General features: G+C 36.6%; 3 protein-coding genes across 8 annotated transcripts in view; 1 reads left to right on the forward strand and 2 right to left on the reverse strand.

Moving 5' to 3' along the window:
* LOC110263561 overlaps positions 35–26,372 on the forward strand; it is a 54,318-nt gene continuing 27,980 nt past the window's right edge. The window contains exons 1-3 of one of the 4 annotated variants that reach the window (XM_021105003.1): positions 35–379; positions 2,802–2,872; positions 5,249–5,309. In XM_021105003.1, coding sequence (XP_020960662.1) covers positions 167–379; positions 2,802–2,872; positions 5,249–5,309 — 345 coding nt within the window. In that variant the 5' untranslated portion in view covers positions 35–166. Of the gene's footprint in view, positions 380–2,801; positions 2,873–5,248; positions 5,612–26,372 lie in introns of those variants that run through there. The other 3 variants (XM_021105006.1, XM_021105004.1, XM_021105005.1) reach the window with 3 other exon arrangements.
* On the reverse strand, positions 11,282–13,144 carry LOC110263560. 3 transcript variants are annotated; one of them, XM_021105002.1, is made up of 3 exons: positions 12,689–13,144; positions 11,739–11,957; positions 11,282–11,639 (listed from the first exon to the last, which is right to left on the reverse strand). In XM_021105002.1, the coding sequence occupies exons 2-3, from the start codon at positions 11,925–11,927 to the stop codon at positions 11,400–11,402; spliced, it is 429 nt and encodes a 142-aa protein (XP_020960661.1). In that variant the 5' UTR covers positions 11,928–11,957; positions 12,689–13,144; the 3' UTR covers positions 11,282–11,399. The 3 variants fall into 3 exon arrangements, with proteins under 3 accessions (XP_020960661.1, XP_020960660.1, XP_020960659.1); XM_021105001.1 differs by having other exon boundaries at positions 11,739–11,960; XM_021105000.1 differs by lacking the exon at positions 12,689–13,144 and having other exon boundaries at positions 11,739–12,677.
* On the reverse strand, positions 13,225–15,142 carry LOC107605310 (hydroquinone glucosyltransferase-like). Its single transcript, XM_016307154.2, has one exon. It carries the CDS (start codon positions 15,053–15,055, stop codon positions 13,628–13,630), a length of 1,428 nt encoding a protein of 475 aa, XP_016162640.1. The 5' UTR covers positions 15,056–15,142; the 3' UTR covers positions 13,225–13,627.

The following is a 26,372-nucleotide window of genomic DNA, read 5'->3' on the forward strand; positions in this document are numbered from 1 at the left end:
AAACCTTTTCGCACAAGCTCGGGTAAAAGGTAATGGATAAATAAATTGTGTTGTGGTCCAATTTTTCCAAATTTATTTGAAGCACTAATTTGGGAGTTGATTGAAAAGGAAGGCCCTATGCTATGATGAGTTAAGAGTTAGAGAAGCGAGAGAGGGAGTAGAATCAATGGAGAACATTGGTAGCGGTGTGGAGTGGACACAATGGCTGTGGGGTGCGGCCACTGCTGCTCAACTCGGATGGGGTCTACGTTCCTACACTCAAGGCTTTACAGGCGATTCTCGCTTCATGCCTGTCAAGGCCTTTGCCGTCGCTTCTCTCTTCGTCGGCAGCGCCGCCTCCGCCTCCGTCCTCATCCTCCGATCTAACGGCATTCACAAGGTACTGCTGTCAAGAATTCAAGATTCCTTTCTGTAGTAATATGGTGTGGTGGGTAATTTCATATGAATTATGTTGTGAGTTGAAGGTTTGAATAGGGTTCCGCTGCTTCACGTTGGTTTTGGTTTTTATTTTGTTTATTTATTTATATGCTTTTTGTTCTTGTAAATGTGGTATGTGTGATCATGTAATTTTGCAGAGTGAATTGTGATGGTTTGTAGTTTAGGGGTTTCTTGTGATTGCAGAAATATCTTGTGGATAGAAGTAGGGTTTTTGTGTAACTGAATCTGGTTTCAATTGGGTTTCGTTGCTTCAAGACCCGAATAAGTGTGGATGGAAATGTAGTTTTATTAAATAAAACTTGATATGTTTATGTGATTAGGTAATTTGGTCGAGAATGAAGTGTTTGGCAACTTTGAGAACTAATTAGGTGCAGATGGAACTTGGTTACGGTAGGCAGGTTAAAATTGAACCGGTTTCTTTGTTATATGGTGTTTGATTCCAAAACTTAAAACTCATTCAAAATTATTATGATCAATGGTTACCGACAATGAACAGTGGTGGTTAGTTGGTGGTGTGCAGTCACTGGTTGATGGAGGTAGCATAAAGAGGTAAAATATATTAGAGAGAAATTAGTTTGTTGTAAGAACTAGTTGTAGGCTTAAATTGTTTCAAATGAAAACTAGCTCCATTCATTTGTGATGTTAGTAACTAAACAATAATTTAGAAAGAGCAAAGCCACAATGTACCTAGCTTGCTGGGTTCTGGTACCAAATACCCCCTTATGAAATGGGTATGGGTTGTGTTTGAAGAAGGTTGATCAACAAAGAAAATATTGATATGGCTTAATTTGCAATGAAATGGATGGTATTGCTTGTAAAGTGTATGTGACCAAGATGCACGTGGTTTTGTATAGTGGAAGGAATGGGTATGTGATTCAGTAACTACGAAGAATGAATTGTTAGGGTGGTTTCTTGTTACATGTTTATGGGGTGATGGTGAGATGCTCTAATTCAAATTACAAAGAATGAGTTGTATTGATATATGTATTATCAACTAGGAGATAGAATACATATTCTGTATTAAAATGTCAGAAAAGGGTTTGTTGATTGTAGGTTGAGTTGTGCATTGAGTCAAATGTGTTATCAGGTAATCCTGCTGAGTGAAATACGAAACGGGCCTTAGTTTTTGTATATGGCCTTATTGGGTTCTAGACTTCTAGTGATGGAAGAAGCTGTGTTACTCAGGAATTCGAGTTAGCAAATATGATGTTTACAGTTACAGTGGGAGAAACTACAGTGTCAGAGTGTGTGTGCGTCTGTGTTCTTTTTTCCCCTTTATTATTATTATTATTATTATTATTATTTATTTTTTCTGAATATGAGCTTGAATAATTACTGTTACAAGTATTGAATTTGAAAACAATCCCTGACAACAGAGAAAAATTGTTGTGACTTTAGAAAATCTGCTTATATGATTTAGCTATTATACATGTTTGGTCCACTTTTGGCTTTATTAATAATCTTCCATGACATTCTTAGTTATGATATGCATTCTAGCAGCAGCAGCTCTTCATCAAATTTATTCATTTTTTAGTGGCATCAGTTGCTAAATTACCAGTAGATGATTTTCAACAAAATCTATAAGAGGTACAAGATACTTTATATTTGCTTGATTGAAAAGATTCTAGAGAAAAGTAAATTAATTAAGATTATATTCGATAGATCACTTTTATTATAGAGCTGGCTTGATGCATTTGTTTCATTGGCCTAATGTTGCACACGACAAAGCTTGGTGCATGATAAAAGTTGTGTGGTTGTTTGTTGGTGATTGGTAATCATATCGTTTTTGGTCTCTCTTCTTGTTCTCTAACCATGAATCATAATTGTTTATTAATTATTATAAAAATTAAGATAATAATTTTCTTTTTGAGATAACAATCAAATTGGTCCTCCAGTTTTCTTCTGATAATCAAATTGGTCTCTCATTTTTTTAATCTAATCATGCTAGTCCCCCATTTTAAAATGTGAATTAAGTTGGCTAGTTAACGGTGTTAACGTAAAGCTGATGTGGAACATTAATTGTCAACGGGGCATGTCATTAGGCAAGCTGATATGGCAGGAAAGGCGTTCCAATCAGTTACCTAATGGCATGCCATGGTAGATTGGTAACTTAGAGACTAACTTGGTAATTGACGAAAGGACAAATTTGATTTAAGGTTTAAAACTTAGAGACTAACTTGATCAACTTAAAATAGAGGGACCAATTTGTTCATTGAGTGAAAACTGGAGGATCAATTTGATTATTAACTTTTTTTTTCCCACTTAACTGTGGTGCCTGCTTCTTTTAATGCTGGTTTTCAGTAAAATAAAATGTTTTCCTTCATCACGATTATGCCTATGACTCTTCATCACATTGACTATAGGTGGACGACCTCATTGAAGCTGGTGCAAATTTAAGAGCAAAACTTGGGTTGCCTCCACGTAAACAGGATAAGTAAGAATATGGTTTTAGCTTATGTAAAGAAATAATACTTGCAAATTGTTTTTTTTTTTTTCATCTTTTATTGGCAACCTTAATCATGTAGGAGAAGATGAGTATAAACATTGCATAGATGAGATCAAAATATTATTCAGGCATGCCTTAAACTCTTATCATGATTATAGACTAGTTATGATGAGTTTTATATACAAGATTATAATATTTTTTAGGAAAAAAAATGTAATTAGCCTCTTTAAACATTGAGATAACTAGTAATTTGCCACAAAAAACTTAAAATTTATCTCAATTAGACACTAACAATACTCCATTCTAACAATCTCCCCTTCGAACTAGTTAATCAAACTAAAAAGACAGGATAAGAAGAAATGAAGACCATCGTAACAAGAACACTTGCAAGTGTTCTTTCACACTAAGAAACCATATATGCCGCATAAGAATATTATATTTTGTCTATCTTGAATGCTTCGGAAGAAGAAAATCTACCTACTCCTAGCAGAACCCAACCTATACTGTTCCAAATAGAAATGATGCCTGGGTTTGATTTCAAACCTGGCTTACAAGTGGCTTTCTACTTCTTTCCCTCCCATTTGTCTACTTCGTTACCATTTTCCTTTGCAAAATCCCACCTGTTAGCATCTAAGTGGTCTTCTGTTGGGAGTTGGGACCCATGGGGTGACTTGGGTGTAAGGGTACAGTTTGGTCACTAAAGGAGGAAGTGAAAATGGATGTGGGTTATATATATTACAATGCATGACAAACTGGTGTGGCCACAAAGAGAGAATAGTTAACAGGAAAGTCAGACAAATATTAGAATAGGATTTGGGGAGAGTAAGCTGTTATAGTGTGTGAACATTTTAATATTCTACTGTTTCTGGTATCAATTGACTAATCCCTACTTATTGTCTCGGTTTTATTCATTGGCTTAAGTTGGTTTTAATTACTCACGGTTGAAGTCAATTCTCCACCTATATTAAAAATTAGATGCCTTATTGAAATTATTTCTTCTACATTTATATTTAAGTCGATTTTTAAGACCAACACCCACTGAAGTTCAACTACATTTATTTGGAGAATCTATTATTAGTATTAAAAGATTTTTTTTTTTTAATTTTTTAATGTAATAATTTAGATATTATATTTTGAAATACAGTAAAAATGTTTCAATGATTATCTATTTTTTATATATATCTCAAATTTCAATTCGGGCATAAAGAAGGGAGAGAAGCTATGTCATTCTATGGTGTTTTTGCATCACGAGGTGAACCTTATCAGAAACAACAAGGGAAGAGCATTTAGGGAATAAAGGCAGAGTAAAAATTAGAGAGAATGAGAGTAGAGGGTAGAGTACGAGAGATGAGAATGAGTGCATTGAGGTTAAGTTCAATCAGACTACATTGTAGCGATGAGCTGATATATGAGGGGAAGAGTAACTAATTGATGCTGACTCAGTAAGAACTAGCTAGTTATAGACTTAGTTACATGTAACAGACTTCACCCTTCTTCGAGCAGCTTCTAGTAGTTGTGCTGACCATAGCCCTTTTTGGAATTCTCTGTTATAGTCCAAATTCACTGAATTCTTTCCTATCTTTTAGTTCTCAATGTTCTCATTTCTCAGAATTCTGTAGGATTTTGCACCATTTGTTCTATTCTACATTCATAAATTACAAATAGTTTGTACGAATCCTTATTAATCCAATTTATTTTTTTTTCAATCACCAATGATCAGGATCCTATTATCTTCTTACACCAATTAACATAAGAACAACTTTTATCACTTAACTTAAATCATTGATCCTCTAGTAATCTAGTTTGGTCTAGTCTGGGCGAACGAAATGTATTTCTACTAGTATTAATTAAATCCGTAATACCATATGACCAAGTTATTTTGGTAACCAAGTTGATTCAATAGTTTATTGGCACAATAAAAATGAGTAGGAAAAAAAAAAGACTTGGTTAAATGTGGTTACAAAAATAATTTATTCATCTGACATTTGTCTAATTTAATTTGGAAGTTAATTGCATGAATGACTTGTTTTTTGCATTACTTTTTACCCATATACAAATCCACCTTGGTTGGGACCAGGTAGGACTGGTATCGATACTCATTATTGCACAGTAAAAACTTTGTTCTTGCAAGATAGAGAGGATATCAAAGACTTCTCATTTCTCCAAGAGGATACAAAATTAAATTGTATTGTTTTAACTTTTATAAGTTTTATATTAGTACATCAAACATTCTTTGACAAGATGTGACATATTTCAATTTTTTTTTTCATTCATAACAAGCTCAGAAGCCTATAAATGCATTAGTCTTGTTTGTTCATGAGATTTTTATTCCTTATAGGACTTGGTTAAACTTAATAAATATAGCATGTTTATTTGGTTAGGTATATGGATGATTCACGACAAAAGGCTGAGTCATGAGATACAATAGGATTTCTGCTGGCGGCCATTGAAAAGTTCATGAGGTGATGGTTTTGAACCGTGGAGATTTTGCATCAACAATCATAAGTTGGAAACACTCGCATTGAATTGATGGACTCAGTCATGTAATTTCCAATTTAATTATTAATTAGTTATATTGTTAATTGTGTTGAATTGATAACATTATTTTGTATTTGCATATCAAGTGTAATATATACCAGGCACACGAAAAAAGAGAAGATGTCGTCTATGTTTCATCACAATGAATTGCTGCTGTCTATATACCAGGCGCATTATCCTTGTATTGAATTGTTCCGACAAGATTACAAAGAAAAGTAAAATAAAACCACATGTAATAAGTCATTTAAGATTTTTGGGATAAATTTGTCTTTATTCAAGACTAAATTAACTGGTTAACTTAAGCATTCAGACAAAAAAATCCTTGGTTATTCAGAAAGAGTAGACAGAACACTTGTTTGTCTTAAGCTAATATTGATATGGATCATTAAGTGACACTTGATATGTTCATATAATTAGCCATTGTCATGAGCCACAAAATAATTTATTGAGGTGTTGAGTGTTGTCATCTGATATACAACCAAGTAATAATATATATTTTTAATGTATATTTTATATTTTAATATTTATTTTATATTAATTTTAATATATACTTAATATAATTGAAGTAAACGGTAAAACATAAAAGAAAAACAAATGAGGAATGAGGAACATTTTTTTTTTCTGGTAATCGGAATGACCCATATCTACACTTGAAAACAAATATGACTTATGTGCGCCAGGTGTCAAAGTAAGCTAAATATTAATACTGACATCAATATCGGTCCATTACCAAGGAAAAAAAAAAGCCACTATAGCTGGCCCATATTAAATAATAAAGAATATTAAAAAGATAGTAAATTTTGTGATTTATAATCATTAATTAATTATTATTAATATTTTTAAATTAAATACTGACAAAATTTTAATAAAAATACTTATCTATAGACTTTCTCTTAAACAATGTATAACATGCACATCAACCGAACCTTAAAAGGCTTTATTAATGAGTTAATAGTCAAAATCGTCCCTGAAAGATACTCCGATCTCTATTTTAGTTCTCGAAAGATAAAATTAATCAAAGTCGTCCCCGAAAGTTACTCACGTTGATCGAGTTTGTCCTTCCGTCCTCTCAGGTAGTGATGTGGCTAACGTTTGCTGAGGTGGAACGTTAAGTGCCAGCGTGGTGAGGTTCAAAACGACGTAGTTTCATACCCTCAGCCCCAAATCAGTGGAACGACGTCGTTTATGGTCCACAGTTGGATATTCAAACGTTCCGCCCTTCTCTTCTCTCGTAACAACCCTCTTCAACTTTCGCTCCAAAACCTCTCGTCTTCTCTCTACTCTGGTACTCTGCCCATAGATCCTTTGATCAGAACTTGGTGGCGTTATCGACGATTCCTGTGCGCGAGGCTTGTAGAAGACTAGGCTCTGCTACGTTGGATAGTTGGAGGAGGTCGCGGAGGAGTTTCGTAGTTGGAGGAAGGAACAGTAACTGCCATAGGGTAAGGCTTAATTTTTTTTACAGTTTCTGTTGATTTTGCAATGTTGGTGTCCGTTGGTTTAGGATGACTTAGTTCTAAGAACCATCTAGTGAGACTAGGGTTTGGATTAGCCTGAACATATTCTGTATGCGTTTGTTAAGGGTTTCCTGGTCGTTATGTGGTGGGTTTTTCTGGGGAGTGGAGGGTTTGCGATGGTTATGATTAGTTTGCTGTGTGTTTACATGCAGTTGTAAGAGAGGAGTTGTTTCAGATGTTGATGTTGACTACATTTATTTATTTTTGCACTTGTAGATGGAGGGTCCTCCGATGACTTTTGTATTTCACCATGGTGGGAAGTTTAAAAAGGATGAGGGTGAAAATCTGTACTATGAGCCGGATCACACAGAGGTATTAATGGGAGTTGAAGCTGACACACTTGACGTGTTCTTTGTGAGGGGATACTATGTCGAACTGGGATATGCTGAGGCTAGGAAGTGCTGGTGAAAATCTCCAGGAGTTCCCTTTAAATATGGGCTGAGGAGGCTGGCCATAGATCATGATTTGGTTGCAATGGTGAAGGATTGCAGGAGGAACTTCAACTTGATCAACCTGTATTTCGAGCATGGTGTTTCAGAGCCATGTGTGGTTGATGAGCAGGAAGAAGATGTGCCTAAAATTAAGCCAACCCAAACCAAGAGACATCAATCTCAACCCACCAAGTTACCATCCCACCAAAAAGCATGCTCTGAGTCCATGAAGGCATCAGCTGATGGTAGCAGATTATCTCAGCCTTCAAAGTTGCCTTCTCAGTCCAAGAAATTTTCTACCCAATCCACAAAAAAACCAAGTCAGCCCAGTAAATTGCCTACCCAGCCCACTAAGCAACCAATGCAGCCCACTAAGGAGCCCACTAAGTCCATTGGACCATCATTGAAGCCCACGGGTCCATCAGCTAAGCCCACTAGACCAACCACTAAGCCCAGTAGACCATTATCTCAGCCCACCAAGAAGTCACATCAACCTGTGCAAACTCCATCACAGCGGAAAAAATCCTATAGTCAGCCTACCAAACTTATCCCTGCTCCATCTCAGCCTAAAGGTAAGGCCAATGTCACTACCACCACAAGGGAAGGCAGGCATGTGAAGACAGTAGAGGTTGAGGAAGACAGTGACTCTCATGACTCCTATGAGAGTGCTGAAGACAGCCTTTACAAACCTCCAAAGGTACTAGGAGATGATGAATCTAGCAGTGACAGTGATGATGGTGTGAACTCTACAAGGCTGAACAAAAAAAGTGAGGTTAAGGAGAAGCACAAGCCTGCTAAGACCAGATTAGCAGAGAAAGAAATAGAGACTGACGATTCAAGCTATGAAGCTTCTGAGGATGAGAATGAAAGTGACTCAGGTATTTGGTTAAATCAATTGGTTTGTAGATGTTGATTTAATTTTGGTCACATGACTGATTACTTACTTTCTGGTTTATGTTTGGCAGACCTAGAGGATAATCCCCTTGAGGACAATGATTCGGATCTCAATTCATGGCACTCGGAGGACTCAGGCCAGGAACTAGACTCTGATGAGGAATCACCAACCGTATATCCCTAGTATAATGACAAGGCAAAGTTCGGGGACCTCAAATTTGAGGTTAGTATGATATTCAAATCAAAGGAACATTTTATGCATGCAACTAGGGACTACACAATCCAGTTAGGTAAAAACATATTGTTTACAAAGAATGACAATGTTCGGGTTAGGGCTGTGTGTAAGGCTGAGGGTTGTCCTTGGGTAGTATACTGTGCACGTAGTAAGCAAGACGGGTCCTGGCAGATTAAAACCCTAGTTGACAACCATATTTGTCCTAGAAGGCGAAAAAACAGGGCAACCACCCAACAGTGGACACTTAGCAAACTTGTTCCAAAACTTAGGAAGCATCCTACAATGAGACATCGTGAAGTGTATGAGTGATTTGTGAGGAAGTGTAACGTAAACCTGAACAGCACCTGCATCACTAGAGTATTGAAAGCTGCTAGGAAAGTGGTAGAGGGTGATGAAGTTGCTCAGTATGGACTAATCTGGGACTATGCGAATGAATTGCTTACAAGTAATCCTGGGTCTACAGTTCAAGTTGGTGTAATCCCAATGCCAGAGGGTCCTCCTCAATTTGAGAGGTTTTATGTGTGTCTTGATGCCTGTAAAAAAGGATTTAAGGCTGAGTGTAGACCGATGATTGGATTGGATGGGGCTTTTCTTAAGACCCTGCACGGTGGACAAATATTGACGGCGTGTGCTCAGGATTCCAATAACCACATATTTGTTGTTGCCTATGCAATTGTGGATGTGGAAAACAAGGAAACTGGAAATGGTTTCTAGAGCTGCTATAATCGGACCTTGGCAACTACAATGGTAACAAGTTGTGCATCATTTCAGACATGCAGAAGGTGAGGACTAAATTGATCTAATGAGATATACTTCTAGGACTAAATTGATTCAATGATCAAATTTGAGGGATTCATTTGATTAACAATCTTTTCGGGTTTCTTTGTATCTGGCAGGGACTAATTCCAGCAGTGAAGGAAGTCATGCCCATGGCCTAGCACAAGTTCTGTGTGTGGCATCTGTGGCGGAATTTTTCAAAACAATGGGGTAGCATGGAGTTGAAAGACCTGGTTTGGGAGTGTGCTCGATCAAGGGCACGTAATGAGTTCGAGAGGAACATGAAGAGAGTAAAGGTCATCAACGAACAGGCTTGGCAGTATCTTGAAAAGTGGCCGAAGGAAGCTTGGACTAAGGCGTACTTCAGTGAGGATCCTAAGAATGACAACATTTGCAACAATGCTTGCGAATCATTCAATGCTAAGATAAAGCATGAGAGGACCAAGCCGATATTGACTTTGGCTGAAGAGGTGAGGAGAATAATCATGAAGAGCATGGTCGATAACAAACTCAAGTTGAGCACTTATCAAAGAATTTTACCCCGGTTCAGCAAAGCAGACTAGAAGTCATGACAAAGTTATCTAGTCACTGGGTTCCCTAATGGTGCGGGGATGAAAAAGAGGAGTTGTTTGAAGTACATGGCTGGCCCACAAACATGGTGGTCAACTTGGGAAAGCACACTTGCACCTGTCGATTCTGGCAACTCACAGGTAATTCATTCAGACCCTATAACTCCTTCCCTTAGCCTGAATTAGTCAGAGTTGCTTTTGATTTTTTCATTACCTTTGTCTGTCTAAACTTGGCACAGGGATGCCATGTATGCATGCAATTTCAGCAATTCAAGACAAAAATGGTAAGAGAACTAAGGAGTATTGCCATGAGTTGTTGACAATGGATGCATATAAAAGGACATACTATTTCAATGTTAACCCGGTGAAAGGACAAGATCTGTGGGAGAAAACATCTTCACCTGCCCCTGTCCCACCCCCAATCAAGCCAAAACTTGGGAGGCCTACCAAGAAGAGGAGAAAGGACAAAGGAGAGCAGCCAGTTGGGTCAAGCACCAAGATGAAGAGGAAGTACAACCCAATTAGGTGCATGTTTTGTGGTGAATTTGGACACAACAAGAGAAGCTGTGCAAAGAAGAAAAAGAAGGATGCTGAGGAACAAGCTAGGCAAATGCAACTTCAGCTTGCCCTTGCTAAAGGGCCTGCTCCCCCTACAGATGAGCCAAACACCAACAATGAAGTTCAATCACATTCTCCCCCTCCTCCCCCAATCCAGCCACAACCTGTTGTGGAAGTCAACTAACTTGGAGGAACCCAACTAATGCAAGATACCCAACTGCCTGTTCAAGACATTCAGGTTATTTATTTGCTGCTTTTTCTTCTGCCCAATTGCATTTATTTTATTTACTTGAAATTAATTGGTCTGCAACTGGCCTATGCAAGGTGAAAAGAGAGGCAGGCCACCCAAACTGCATGTAATAAAAAAAAAAGGCAAGATCGAATGCCTCCACCCAGTCACCTGTGGCCATATCTGCTGAGACATTGAAAGGAACAACTTCCGCCACTGCAAAGAAGATGCAAACCTTCATGACATTCGTGCCTACTCCAGGGTTCAAGCGTCCAAGAAAGAAAGATTAATATGTTTAACTAGGAAATATATTTTGTATGTAGTTGTAAGTTTGCTTTTTGGGAACATGGCTCTATAAACTGCCTCTGTGTTCAGGATCATTTAAGTTAGGCCTAGTATGTTTTTTTGGTTTAAGTGAACAATGTTGTCTGAACAATGTTGTTTGGATCCTTGATCACTCTTGTGGTGTGTCTACTAAGACAATATGATATCAGTATAATTATGATGTTTGTTATGGATTACAATGACTTTGTCTATTGTCATGTATGCTTCTATTTGGTGAAAAGATACTTATAATAGTTCAAACATCACCATCATGTATTCTCAGTGAAACCCATCATGCTTAAACAACAAGTTTATGTTAAATTAAACACAATTAAACCATACTTTCATTCATAATTAATATCATCATTACATATCAACTAATTTAATTTCTCTGATCTAACAACACCTCTAACACACAAGAACATAACACTCCATTTGTGGCTTTACTTGGAGATTAATGTGAACAACAGTGATACACACAATATAGTAGCCACCACCACTGCAACTGACAGGAACATTATCAGCATCTTCATTGCTCTAACCTCACCCTCTAAGCTACCCAATCTCCATGACATATTCAGTCTCCATTCATCATAGTCCCCACCAACCTCTGCATCAGTTTTCGCCCCTGCTACATACCCATCTTCCTCAACCCACCTAAAGAAGTTGCAGTGACTTTCCTTCTGAATTTTTCCAAAAAAAAAGAAAATCAATTTCAACAACCCAGCAGAATAGACAAAGGAATATGGAAAACAAGCTTAATATATCATAACCTAACTCACCGGGTATCTGGCACAAGTGTGGAACAACCTATCCGGATTCTCTCTTGTGCCGGATTTCTTGATTGTCGTCTTCAACCCACAAAAGCAAGTCTGATCCTTCATCTTCCTCCTCTGTCGCATGGAAGAGTTCGATTCATGGCTACCGATGGACTGCGACGGCAGGTCACCACTCCGGCTTCCACTCATCATAGCAGCGACTCCTCAAACATACATTGCCATCTACTATGAGAATCACGCACATATATGCTTCAGATTGGGGGTTAGGGTTGTAACATTAGGACTAATTTGACCTAAATAATCAAACATATCTTATCAGCATTAACGGTTGCCATGCTGGACCTCACCACGCTGGCACTTAACATTCCACCTCAGCAAACGTTAGCCACGTCACTACCTGAGAGGACGGAAGGACAAACTCGAACAACGTGAGTAACTTTCGGGGACGACTTTGATTAATTTTATCTTTCGATGACTAAAATGGAGATCGGGGTATCTTTCAGGGACGATTTTGACTATTAACTCCTTTATTAATTATTATCTTCAATCCCACAACCAACAAAATCACCAAGAAAAACCGCTAACCAAAATCACTAACAATACAACAATCAAAACAACTAACAAAGATACTAACAAAATTATCAACAAAATCACCAACTAAACCATTAACAATACCACCACCAAAACTAGTAACAAAATCACTAACAAAAAAATCGCCAACGAAACCACTAACAAAGCCACTAGCAAAACCACTACCAAAACCATTGGCACAACCACACCCTAAACCACTAATAAAATCAACAACAAAATCACTAACAAAACTTATAAAATCATTCACATACAATATTACCAACGTCATTCACTATCAAAACTACTAACATAACGTATAGTCGTATATAAACAAACAAATAGGTTACTAAATCCTACTTTTAAAAAAATGAGTTCGTACTTACCTCTTCGTTGATGACACCAGCTATGTGGCTACTCCATCCAAGCGATAAAGTTTGTCCGGATTATCCCCCATCGGCTAAATATTCCGCTCAAACCTTAGTTGGAGTTGTTTTGGGTCAATTTCTCTAGGATTTTGGTGGGGCGTGCTTTTGGAATAATAGTTCGAATGAGGTTGGTTCGAACTCTTTTTATAACCGAACCTTGAGTAATTCGAAACACACTAATTCGAATTACTAAGAGACTCAAAAATTGAGTAGTTCGAACCTGGCCAATTCGAATAACTAAGAATTGAGTGTGTGCAATTCAAATCAGTATGATTCGAATTACAGTAAAGGCGTAATTCGAATTAGACTAATTCGAATTGCATAAAAACGTGCATCTAGTTAATTCATGAACCATTTTTTTTTTGGCTGATTGGTGAAATTTTGGTATATCTTTAACTTATTTGTGTGATTTGTTCTAATCAGGAATGAGGAACAATTTTTTTTTCTGGTAATCGGAAAGACGAACAATTTAACTTGAAAATAAATTTGACTTATGTGGGCAACGTGTCAAAGCAAGCTAAATATTATTACTGACATCAATATCAGTCCATTACAAAAAAAAAAATCAGAGAAAAAAACCATATGGCTGGCCCATATTAAACAATGTATAACATGCACATCAACAGACTCATAGAAGGCTTTATTAATTTAAAAAAAACAAGAGAAATAGGTTCTTGATCTGCAAAAATTTAAGTTGTTGAGATTTTAAAAATCAAAATGTCAAAGATTTATTTGGCCTTTTCTCTTATTAATTTTCACTTTTGATGAAAACTCAGGTAAAGTTGATTTCACATAAAATTGATATTTGAGAGCTATTAGATGAAAATTTAGTCAAATCATCAAATCATCTAATTTTCAAATATCAATTTCACGTTAAGTCGATATGACTTTCCACCTTTAATTATTATCCTCAATCCCACTAAAATTTTCCCACTTAGTAGCCAATTGTGATAACGCATGAGTTGAAGAACCAGCATCTTTCTTCACTGCATCAGCAGCATAAGCTTTCAAATCCTCCATTCTTTTGCGCATTGCTTTACCTTCATCCTGCTCCATTAGACACTTTATCACCTTTGAAATTTCCTCCTTTTCAACAACACCATCTTCTCCAACATTCGGCCTCACCGCCACTTTGAGTCCATCAACTAACAACACAGCATTCATCCTCTGCTCTGCAAAGAGTGGCCATGTGATTATTGGAACTCCCACTTGCACACTTTCCAACACCGAGTTCCAACCACAATGACTCAAAAACCCACCAACTGAATCGTGACTAAGGATTTGTACTTGGGGTGCCCATGATGGCAAAACCAAACCTTTCTCTTTGGTTCTTTCTAGAAACCCACTTGGTAAAAATTTCAAAGGATCCTCCTTCTTTTGGTTGTCTAAGTAAGCAGCACTAGGTGAATCACTTGGTGCTCTAAGAACCCATAAAAATCTTTGACCACTCAATTCCAAACCCAAAGCTAGCTCATTGATTGCGCTCTGAGAGAGTGTTCCGCCGCTTCCGAAAGAAACATACAAAACAGAACTATGTGGCTGTTTATCCAACCATCTTAAACACTCTAATTCCTCATCACCATCATTGCTTGATGACCTTTTTTGTGTAATTGGTCCAACAGCATAAAAGCTGAAGCAACTTTTCTCCTTTGCAAGTGCTTTCATAGCAGCTGATTCCAATTCCAAGAAGCTGTTGATTATGAATCCGTTTCCATTACTGAATCCTTTGGAACGTTCTAGATAGAGTTTGTAAGCATCACTGGATCGATTTTGCATTGGAAATGGAAGATCACGCCCGAAAACTGGTACACAACCGGGTAAATAGATAGGATGTTTTAGGTCTTTGTACTCACCGGTAACTTGCTCATCAAGTTTTGGCAAATGCAAACACAATGAGAGAGCCATAACTGCAGAAGGGAAGTAAATGTAGGACAAGAAATTGAACTCCTTAGCAAATGAAAGTGCTTCGAAGGCGTAAGCATCTGCGATCAAAGCTGCAAGTGGTTCCCTTAAGGTGAGGGATTTAAGGGTCTCACGAATTGATGGGAGAGAGCGGGTAACGGTTTTTTGAATAAGAACTCCTGGGTATGCTCCTTGGGGTAAGTCTTGTTTGTTGATTGAAGGGAGAAGGATGGAGTGAATGTTTGAAGGAAGAGTTTGAAGGTAGGATTTGGTTGAATCTGGGTGTGGCCCAAGTGAGGGAATCATGCAAGTGACATGAAAATTTGGGTGAAGCTCCAAGAATCTTTTGGAGAACTCAAGTATTGGAACTAGGTGGGTCAAGCCAGGACTTGTAACAACAGCTATGCGCGTTGTTTTTGCCATCAATTGGATTGTACGAGAAAAGCTATGGTTTTGATTTTGGTTCAGATATGTAAACTATATAGGGAAACTTTTCCCTGTAGTAGTTGACTAGTTGTGACCAACTTCCATGTTGTGAAATGATTTTCAATTAGGATTTTGCTAACTAGTATAAATTCTAAGCTTACTTTTCAAATTATAAAAATAGAAGAATAATTTAATTGAGAAAATAATACTCTTAAATTTTTAATAATATAAAGTTAACTTTTTTCTAATTAAGTTAGCAAAACCTTCTTTTCCTCTAAATATTTTTTGTACATGCGGATACCGGTGGCTCATTTTCATTTTCATTAAATATAATGCAGATGCGGAATGAGCATGAGGAAACATTATGGAGTCTTCTCTTTATTCTTTCATTGTTTATTTTATTTTAAAATGAAGAAATTAAACTTTCAAAGAGACAGTTCCGAGATAATATTCAATTTGGTCGCTAAATTTACACACAAGTTTCAATTTAATTCCTGAGATTTTAATTGCCTTTATTTAGTCTCCAAAATTCATAAATGTGCCTCATATTAGTCACTGAGATGATTTTTAGTATAAAAACGTTAATGGAGCGTTGTTATAGACTATTAGATGTCACTTTAAAACTTGTAAAATGATGCAGTTTTGGTTTTGGCATTTAAATAGTTCAAAAATGCTATCGTATCACTTATTTTGTTTTAGTTAAATTTTTAATAAACACCTTTTACGATGTTGTTTTTGAGTTATTTGAGTGCCAAAACTAAAACGACATTATTTTACAAAATTTAGTGTGGCATTCGGCTGTTCACGACAGTATTCTGTTAACATTTATATGTTGAAAATTGTTTTAAGGACGAACATGAGTTATATTCACAAAGTTTGAGAACTAAATAAAGGCAATTAAAATTTTAAGGACTAAATTAAAATTTGCATGTAAGTTTAGGGACCAAATTGAATATTATCTCAACAGTTGCGCAATGACGTAAGGCAATACGCACCTGACTGACCTTAGCTGTTTTGATCTTGAATTTTCTCAGGCCATGTAAAACAAGCTAGATTGATTTTCTCATCTAATATATTTGACATAAAAAATGCTAGATGAATACCCAATTTCAACTAAAACATGACTTATTTTTATTTTTTAAAAGTATTATTAGTCGTTGATAAAAAAAATCACAAAAAAATATATATTTAGCAAAAAATCATCAAATTTTAATGATAAAAATATCTCATTTTTTTTTAAATTATACTTACGAAAAATCGCATCAAAATTCAATCTCTAAAGTATTATTTTGACAATATGTATTTAATGTTGGATATTTTTGTTACATTTTAAAATTATTTGAGAACATTTTTTTATACCAAAATTCAAATGCATTTTTATCAACAACAAAATTATTCAAATGCATTTTTGTAATTTACCCTATTATATATTTTATACATTTATATACATTATTTCATATCTGTTTGATAAAGAGTTGAAAAAAATAATTAATAATATTCCAGTCCTATTACAATTTACAACATTATTTACATAAATGTCCTAATTTTATTATTAGTAAATCACACTAAGATCTTGCCAATAAACTATATTTTAAATGACATAGTCTCTCTATATTCATCTAGAGATTGCGGGTTCAAGTTTCACTCCTAACTTTAGAAAAAAAATCACACTAAAATCTTTAATTATTTTGTGTCCTGACAAGAATGACACTAACAAGAGATACAATTTATTTTTTATTTTTTCTTTAATTATTTTTGTTAATTTTTTATAATTATATTTTTTATTATTATATTTTTCTTTCTAAATTTTTTGAATGAAAAAATGTGAATAAATTAAATTTTTATAATTTGTTCTAGTTTATTACTAAATAAGATACAAAAAATTTTCAATATCTTATCTTATCCTGTTCTTAAAACTAAATACAACCTTTGATGCAATTTAGATGTTATTTAATAAATATGCAATTACTACTGCAATTTACGCGTACTAAAAATAGAATATTTATATAAATAATATTGTAATAGGATAAAATTATTATTAAATAATTTTTTTAGTAATAAGTAAATTCCTAAAATATATTAATTTTTTTCATTAACATAATTAAATTTTGCATGGAGGGAAAAACAATAATTGTCTTTTTTTTTTTACTTTTATTCATGTAATATGATTTTTTTCAAAGATAGTAGGTTATATTTCATTAGTTATTGAAAAATGAAATACAAAGATGTCCAAAAGTAGGACAGCATAATAAAAGGTGGAAATTTTCTAAAATAATACACTGAAGGTATTCATCCAACGGTGCATGGTCGAAAAACAAAGAAAAATCTTAAAGAAGAAAGAATGATAGATCAAATTGAATGAAACTAAGAGTTTGCCTCATGGAGATGACGAACTAAACTGGGAGTTCTCTGGATTTCACGGAGCAACTTGACAGAGCTTACCAGAATGGCAGACGGCATTGAAGTAGAACCTTCAAAAATTAACTAGTTGTGAGCTTTCCAGCAGTTCCAGCAAATGATGGCAAGCAATTGAGGATTACAGTCAGCATTCTTCAACGGGTTAAGCATCTCTATTGATGCAGTTTACCATGTCCAAAAGTCGTTAGGATTCTGAGGAGGAAGATAGTCACGAAGATAACTCTAAGACCATACTTCTTTAATTCTAGAGCAATCGATCAAACAATGAGTGACTGTTTCTGTTGCTTCATGACAGTAGGGGCATATTGGCGATATATATGGGATGCGGTGATGAATCTGAGCAAGTACCGGAAGCCGGCCATGGAGAGCTTTCCAGATAAATAGCTTAATTTTGTAAGGCAAGTTCAACTTCCATAGATCAATCTACGACTTTTTCTGCTGTATATAATTAGGGCAAAGCTCCAAAGGCGGATGGTAAAATAAATAGCCAATTCTGTAACCTGAAGATGTATCATATTACTTGGATTTGTTCAAAATTCCATTGCAATTTGTCCCTACTTTGCTGAATTTTAACTGACAAAATCCTGTCTGCAACGTCTTGGGGAAATAATTCTTGAATGAGATTCTGATTCCAATTTCTATTTTCAGTAATTAGATCTTTAACTCTTGGAACCAACTCAGAAATAGCCTGTCTATTTGGCATGTCAGAAATCATTAAAGGATACGGAGGAGGCAGCCAAGGATCCTCAAAGGTTCAAATATTCTCTCTAGTATCCACAACCCAATTAAGACCTTTTTCAACAATCTTTCGGCCTTTCAGTATGCTCCTCTATCCCCAAGAATGTAAGACTCCAATTTCTGCCGTTATAGCATTACCGTTGCTAAAGTATTTACCTCTTAGGATTTTGGATAATAGGAAAGTAGGCTGTGTTACGAGTCGCCAAAACTATTTGCCTAAAAGCACCAGATTTTGGATTCTAAGATCTTTAAATCCAAGGCCTCCTTCTCTTCGTGGGCGAGTCATAGTGTCCCAGCTAATCCAAGTCATCCGCCTTTCAAAACCTTTTTGTCCCACCAAAACTGAAAAAGTAGAGAGTGAATTTTCGAAATTAAACCATCAGGCAACTTGAAGCAAGACAATGTATAAATAGGAATAGCTTCTCCCACTACCTTAAGCAATACCTGTCTACCACCTGCCAATAGAAGATTGCGCTTTCACCCTTGGATTCTTTTCTGAACCTTCTCTTTGATCATACTAAAAGAAGCCTTTTTCGATTTTGAAACTGTAGAAGGCAAACTAAGGTATCTATCCTGAGCCTCAATATGATTAATGTTCATAGAGTTAGCCAGTAGTATACGAGTAGTGGAGGGAGTGTTGTGGCTAAAGAATACAACAAATTTATTAAGATTTACCCTCTGGCCACTGATGCTTTCATAAGAATTCAATAAATGCAGGATGTTTGAACATGCTTCAGGATTAGCCTTGCAGAATAAGATGGAATCATCAGCAAAGAGGAGCTGGTTGACCTTGGGACATCGTCTATGTATCTGAAGACTCTGAATTAGTCTGTTTTATTCCGCCTTATATAGCAAGAAGGAGAGACCTTCTACACAGAAAAGAAAAAGATAGGGAGATAGAGGATATCCTTGTTGAATACCTCTATTTGATTTGAAGAAACTATAGGGTTGTCCTTCCACAATGACAGAATAAGAAACAGTTGTCACTAATTCTCGAATCCACATATCCACCGGGAGTCAAAAGTAAACTTCTCCAATATAAACCAAAGAAAGTGCCATTCCACCCTATCATATGCCTTACGCATATATAATTTTAGCGACATTTCCTTTTTGAGTCCCCTTTTTTTTTGTTCTTCAGGTAATGCATACACTCATGAGCAATTAGGATATTATCAGAGATTAATTTGCCTTTAATAAAAGTACTCTACGTAGGGCTAATTAGTCTATTCATCATACCCTGAAGTCTATGTACAAGTACTTTAGAGATAATCTTGTAAAAGATTGAGGATAGGCTTATTGGTCTTACCTGAGTCATATCTTTAGCATCAGAAATCTTGGGAATAAGACAGATCTGAGTGTGGTTAAAACCCTTCAAAATTCTGTCCCCCAAAAAGAAGCTTTTAACTGCTCGAAACACATCACCACTAAGTATGTTCCAGAAGCTTTGAAAAAATTTTGCTGTCATACCATCATCTTCTGGAGCACTTTGAGGATGAATGCTAAATGTTGCACATTTCACTTCTTCCATAGTCACTGGTCTTTGAAGCCTACGATTCATGTGAGCTGTAACATTAGGTTCAAATTAGTAAACAGAAGTTCAGGGTTCTCATGACAAGTGGAGGAGAAGATGTCCTTGAAATAAGATTCAGCCACAGAAGCAATACCAGCATTTGAAGTAGCCACTTCACCATCATTGCTAGTTAGTTGCCAAAATTTATTCCTTCGAGTTCCATTTTTAAATTTCTAATGGAAGAAAGCTGTATTCTGATCACCGGATTTGAGCCATTTGACTCTAGACTTATCTTTCCAATAAGATTCCTCATTTTGCAATGCTTTTTCAAGTTTGTCCTTTATTTCTGAAATGATGTCGCCTTTGATGAACGGATTTTTTATACGCTTTTTGGCATCATTTTCATATTATTTTAGTTATGTTTTGCTTAAGTTCTATTATATTTTCATAGGTTTTAGTGCAAAATTCATGTTTTTGGATTCTAGTTTGAGTTTGCGTGTTTTCATATGATTTCAAATAATTTTTGGCTGAAATTGAGGAGTTTTGGCAAAGTCCGATTCAGAGGCAAGGAAAGTGTAGCAGATGCTGTCAAATTCTAACCTTTGTGTATTCAAACGCGCATATCTAGAGCTATAGAGGTCTAAATGACACGTTCTTAATGGCGTTAGAAAGATAACTTCCAGAGCTTTCCAGAAAAATATAATAGTCTATATTTTGCTTTGGAAATGAAGGCCTAAAACTGGCGTTCAACGCCAGCTACCAACCCCATTCCTGGCGTTCGACGCCCAAAAAGGAGCACCTGGCGCCCAATGCCCAAAAAGGAGTCCAAAGCTGGCATCCAACGCCCCAAAGGGAGTACCAACTCGTGGCTTCACCCCAAGCTCAGCCCAAACACTCACCAAGTGGGCCCGGAAAGTGAATTTTTGCACTACAAAACTAGTTTATCTTATTTTTGTAAACCCTAGCTATTAGACTAGTATTTAAGGAGGAGATCACCCTTATTTAGGATCTTCTTCCCCCACTTTTACTTTCGAACATTATTGTACAGTATGAACAACTGAACCTCCTAGGTTAAGGTTAGGAGCTCTACTGATTCTTATGGATTAATAATATCATTGTTCTATTTCAACCTATGCTTGATTCTATTTTAAGATGTATCTTCGTTCTTCATCCTAATGAATTGGGAGTGTAATTTGACCGTCATCCCTATTCTACAAGGGTTCTTGCGAGTCCTTGACGGGATAGTATTGAACCACAAGCTCGATTATACATCTCTTAAACGGCTAATCCACGACTTCGTTTGGGACTTGGAGACATCAGCTTAGCCGAGGTACGGGGCAATTAGGGCCTTTGTGGTATAGGCTAGAATCGTTAAGTAGCATTCTCTGATCCAGAAGATCCGACCTTTTCTGTGGTGTTTTGAGTAGGATCACCAAGGGAATGGACTGCAGGAGCTTCACCCCTGTTCAGATTGGATGACCATTGACCTGGCGTTTGATCTGAAGTAGAGGAGATTAATGACCACTGACCTGGCATTAATCATTTACAGCCTGCCATGGAATGCATCATCAGAAGTTGAAGTAGACAGTGAGAAAAGTTGATCCAGAAAGAGGAATCATCTCCGAAGCCTCAACCGTTCTCTTATCATTGATTTCACACCTATCCAGTAACACTTTATTTATTCTATTTTTATGAGCTTTTTACAACAACTATATTTTTTATCCGCCAGACTAAGATCTACAAGGTAGCCATTGCTTGCTCAATCCGACAATCTCCATGGGATTCGACCCTCACTCACCTGAGGTATTACTTGGACGACCCGATGCACTTGCCGGTCTATCTGTGCGAAACTTGCGGTGTTCAATTTCGCACACCAAGTTTTTGGCGCCGTTGTCGGGGTTTGTTCGAGATTGACAAACTACCGGACTATCTTGTTGCTTAGATTATGTACTTGTTATGGTTTATTTGCTCTTTTATTTGTGTTTCTTGTTTTCTTTGTTAAAAACTTTTCAAAACCTTTTCTTTTCTTTAGTAATCTTTTTCTTTTGTTTGAGTCATGTGTCAATCTTTAAGTTTAGTGTCTTTTTGAGTCTTTTCTTTTCTTTTCTAACTTTTTTGAAAATTAGAGTCTTTGGTTTTAAATTTCTTAAGTTTGGTGTCTTTTTGGTGTTTCTTGGTTTTTCTTTTATTTAGTTTTTTGAAAATTGTTCTTGGTGTTCTTCCTTGTATTTGAAATTGTTCTCGTTATTTTTCTTATTTGATTTTAAAAATTTTATGTTTGGTGTCTTGTAGTGTTTTTCTTTTAAAATTTTTGAAATTAGTGTCCTTGATCTTCAAAACTTTTAAGTTTGGTACCTTTTCTTGGTTTTTGTTGATTTTTCCTTTCTTGATTTTTTGAATATTGTTTTTGTTTTTCTTTCTTGGTGTTCGAATTGTTCTTGGTCCTTTTCTTTGTTTGATCTTAAAATTTTTAAGTTTGGTGTCTTTTAGTGTTTGTCTTTTTAATTTTTCAAATTTTAAATTTTAAAAACAAATCTTTTCAAATCTTTATCATATCTTTCTTTTTAAATTTCAAAACTTTCTTTATCTTAAATCTTTTAAACTTGATTTTCAAAAATCTTTAAATTTCAATTCTTATCTTTCTTAATCTTTTTAAATCTTTATCTTATCTTTATTTCTAAATTTTAAAACTTACCTGTCTTATCTTGTTTTTAAATTTTAAATTTTTACTTTCTTTTAAAATTGAATTTCAAAATCTTTATTTGACTTTTTCTCTCCAACTTTCGAAAATCTCCTTCCTTTTCTTATTTTTTTCAAAATTTCTTAATTATTATTTTTATTATTATTTTTGAATTAATTTTTATTTTAATTATTTATTTTCGAAAAAAAAATTATTTTAATTCCTGTTTCTTTCTGGGTATCTCATTAGGAGTTCTCTAGATTGTGACATAGATATTCCCACTTTTTATTGTCTCTTGTTTGTACAGGAACACTAGAACCACTATGGATCTAGAGGAAGAGGCACAACCAAGAAGAACCTTAGAGTCTTATACAGCTACCACTCCTGACTTCTATAGAAGCAGCATTAGCATACCTCCTATTGGAGTAGCTCATTTTGAGCTCAACCCACAGTTAATCACTCTAGTGCAGCAAAACTACCAATTTCAGGGACTTCCACAACAGGAGCCCACAGAATTCCTTGCTGAATTCCTGTAGATAGCTGACACAGTAAGAACTAGCGGAGTAGACCAAGATGTCTACAAACTATTGCTCTTTTCATTTGCTGTAAAAGGCCAAGCAAAGAGGTGGTTGGATACTCAACCCAAATCAAGCTTGAACACATGGAATAAGCTGGTAGAAAAGTTTTTGAATAGATACTTTCCTCCAAGGAAGCTAATCCAGCTAAGACTGGACATTCAAAGCTTCAAACAAGATGATAATGAGTCTCTTTATGAAGCATGGGGGAGGTACAGGATGATCCTACAGAAATACCCTACTAAAATGTTTTCAGAATGGGTAAAGCTAGACATCTTCTATTACGGACTCACATATATGGCTAAGAGGTCCTTAGACCATTCTGCTGGTGGTTCGATACACATGAGAAAGACAATTGAGGAAGCTCAAGAACTCATTGAGACAGTCGCCAGCAACCAGCATTTATACTCATCTGGTGAGACTTCAATGAAAGGAGAGGTCAAGATAGTGACCACTGAATCTAACCCTCCAGAATAGAATGAGTCTTTAACTCAGTAGCTACACCACCTTGCACAACAAATGTTAAAATTGCAAGAGATGTTGTAAGAAACCCGAGCCTCTACAAGAATGTAGAGGCACAGTTGAGTCAAGCTAGACAGCACTTGTCTGAAAAAATAAGAGAAGAGTGCCAAGCTCTTCAATTAAGGAGTATTCTGAACACCCAGCCTCTGAACAGTAAAAGGCAGGGAGAAGAGCTAGCAGAAGCTAAACAAGCTATAGTTCAAGGAAACCAGGGCGTCCAACACCTAGAAGGGGGGAGCCAGTGCGTCCAACGCCCAATAGGGGGCAGCCCAGGCGTTGAACGCCAGTCCAAGGGAGGCCAGACACGTGTAAGTGCTGAGAACACCTTTCCTTAGCAAGCTGGTAGCCCTTCTATAGGCACTATAGACACTCACCCTGCACCACTCATGGCCCTTGAGTACAAGGCCAAGTTACCATACCCTCAAAGACTCCAGAAAGTAGAAAAGAATAGGCAATTTGCTAAATTCTTAGAAGTTTTCAAGAAGCTGGAGATCAAAATCCCCTTTGTAGAGGCTCTTGAAGAAATGCCTTCATATGCTAAGTTCATGAAGAAAATACTAAATAACAAGAGGGATTAGAGGAAAGTAGAGACAATGGTGCTTACTTAGGAGTGCAGTGCAGTCATTCAGAGGAACCTTCCTCAGAAACTGTAGAGACCCCCTAACACTCTTCCTAGAAACACAGAAGTGAATCTAAGAGAAGAGTGTAAGGCCCTCATTAATACCAAGGAGGCTAAGCCTAAGATGGTACACACTGTTGAGGAACTAGATAAAGAAGAGACTCAAGAAGAGGCTGGAAGCACACTGTTACACACCCCTCTTATGGGAAGAAAGCCTGAAGTACCACACCCTCAGATGTCCCAAAAGGAGACCAAGGACGAGCACTGATCACAATCCTTGGAAGACTCTAAAAAGATGCAAATCAATATTCTTTTTGCTGAGGTTTTGGAGCAATGGTCTATCTCTACTGGAAGAAACCTCTCTGATGCTGGGAGAGGCAAATTGGTGCTGAGGTTACAGAAGGATTACATGATTATCAAGGTCCTGAAACCTCCACTACCCCCTGACAAAGGAGTTACTTCCATACAGAGTACAATACTGAAGCCCCCTCCCTTGGTGAAAACTCATACAGTGACACAAAGTTGAATCCAAGAGAAGAGTGTCTAGCCCTCATTAGTACCAAGGAGGCTGAGTCTAAGGTGGTACACACTGTTGAAGAACTAGATGAAGAAGAGACTCAAGAAGAGGCTGGAAGCACACTGTTACACACCCCTCTTATGGGAAGAAAGCCTGAAGTACCACACCCTCAGATGTCCCAAAAGGAGACCAAGGACGAGCACTGATCACAATCCTTGGAAGACTCTAAAAAGATGCAAATCAATATTCTTTTTGCTGAGGTTTTGGAGCAATGGTCTATCTCTACTGGAAGAAACCTCTCTGATGCTGGGAGAGGCAAATTGGTGCTGAGGTTACAGAAGGATTACATGATTATCAAGGTCCTGAAACCTCCACTACCCCCTGACAAAGGAGTTACTTCCATACAGAGTACAATGCTGAAACCTCCTCCTTTGGTGAAAACTCATACAGTTTTCCCAGACATCAAACCTAAGTTTGGTGTTAGGCGGTCGCCACCCACCATGAAGGAAGGTCCCAAGAGGAAGATGCATAGGTGGTATACGAAATTGTTACTCAGAGGTTGTAAAATTTGTTGTTCGTTCTTTCCCTGGCAATGGCACCAAAAACGGATGTAGAAACTCTACCGTTGAAAATACATAAGTGATAAAGGTCCAGGCATGGCCGAATGGCCAGCCCCCATGATCTAAGAACTAGACGTCCCAAGATGATCTAAAGATGTCTAATACAATAGTAAAAAGTCCTATTTATTCTAAACTAGTTACTAGGGTTTACAGAAGTAAGTAATTGATGCATAAATCCACTTCCGGGACCCACTTGGTGTGTGCTTGGGCTGAGCTTGAATGTTACACGTGCAGAGGCTCTTTCTGGAGTTGAACGCCAGGTTGTAACGTGTTTCTGGCGTTCAACTCTGGTTTGTGACGTGTTTCTGGCGTTTAACTCCAGACAGCAGCGTAGAACTGGCGTTCAACGCCCTTTTACGTCGTCTAAACTCGGCCAAAGTATGAACTATTATATATTGCTGGAAAGTCCTGGATGTCTACTTTCCAACGCAATTGGAAGCGCGCCATTTTGAGTTCTGTAGCTCCAGAAAATCCACTTTGAGTGCAGGGAGGTCAGAATCCAATAGCATCAGCAGTCCTTCTTCAACCTCTGAATCTGATTTTTGCTCAAGTCCCTCAATTTCAGCCGGAAAATACCTGAAATCACAGAAAAACACACAAACTCATAGTAAAATCCAGAAATGTGAATTTAACATAAAACTAATGAAAATATCCCTAAAAGTAACCAGATTCTATTAAAAATATACTAAAAATAATGCAAAAAAGCGTATAAATTATCCGCTCATCACAACACCAAACTTAAACTGTTGCTTGTCCCCAAGCAACTGAAAATAAAATAGGATAAAAAGAAGAGAATATACTATAAATTCCAAACTATCAATGAAACATAGCTCCAATCAGATGAGCGGGACTTGTAGCTTTTTGCCTCTTGAATAGTTTTGGCATCTCACTTTATCCATTGAAGTTCAGAATGATTAGCATCTATAGGAACTCAGAGTTCAGATAGTGTTATTGATTCTCCTTGTTCAGTATGATGATTCTTGAACACAGCTACCTTATGAGTCTTGGCCGTGGCCCTAAGCACTTTGTTTTCCAGTATTACCACCAGATACATAAATGCCACAGACACATAACTGGGTGAACCTTTTCAGATTGTGACTCAGCTTTGCTAAAGT

The sequence above is a fragment of the Arachis ipaensis genome, chromosome B06, assembly GCF_000816755.2.
Source record: "Arachis ipaensis cultivar K30076 chromosome B06, Araip1.1, whole genome shotgun sequence".
Lineage (NCBI taxonomy): Eukaryota > Viridiplantae > Streptophyta > Magnoliopsida > Fabales > Fabaceae > Arachis > Arachis ipaensis.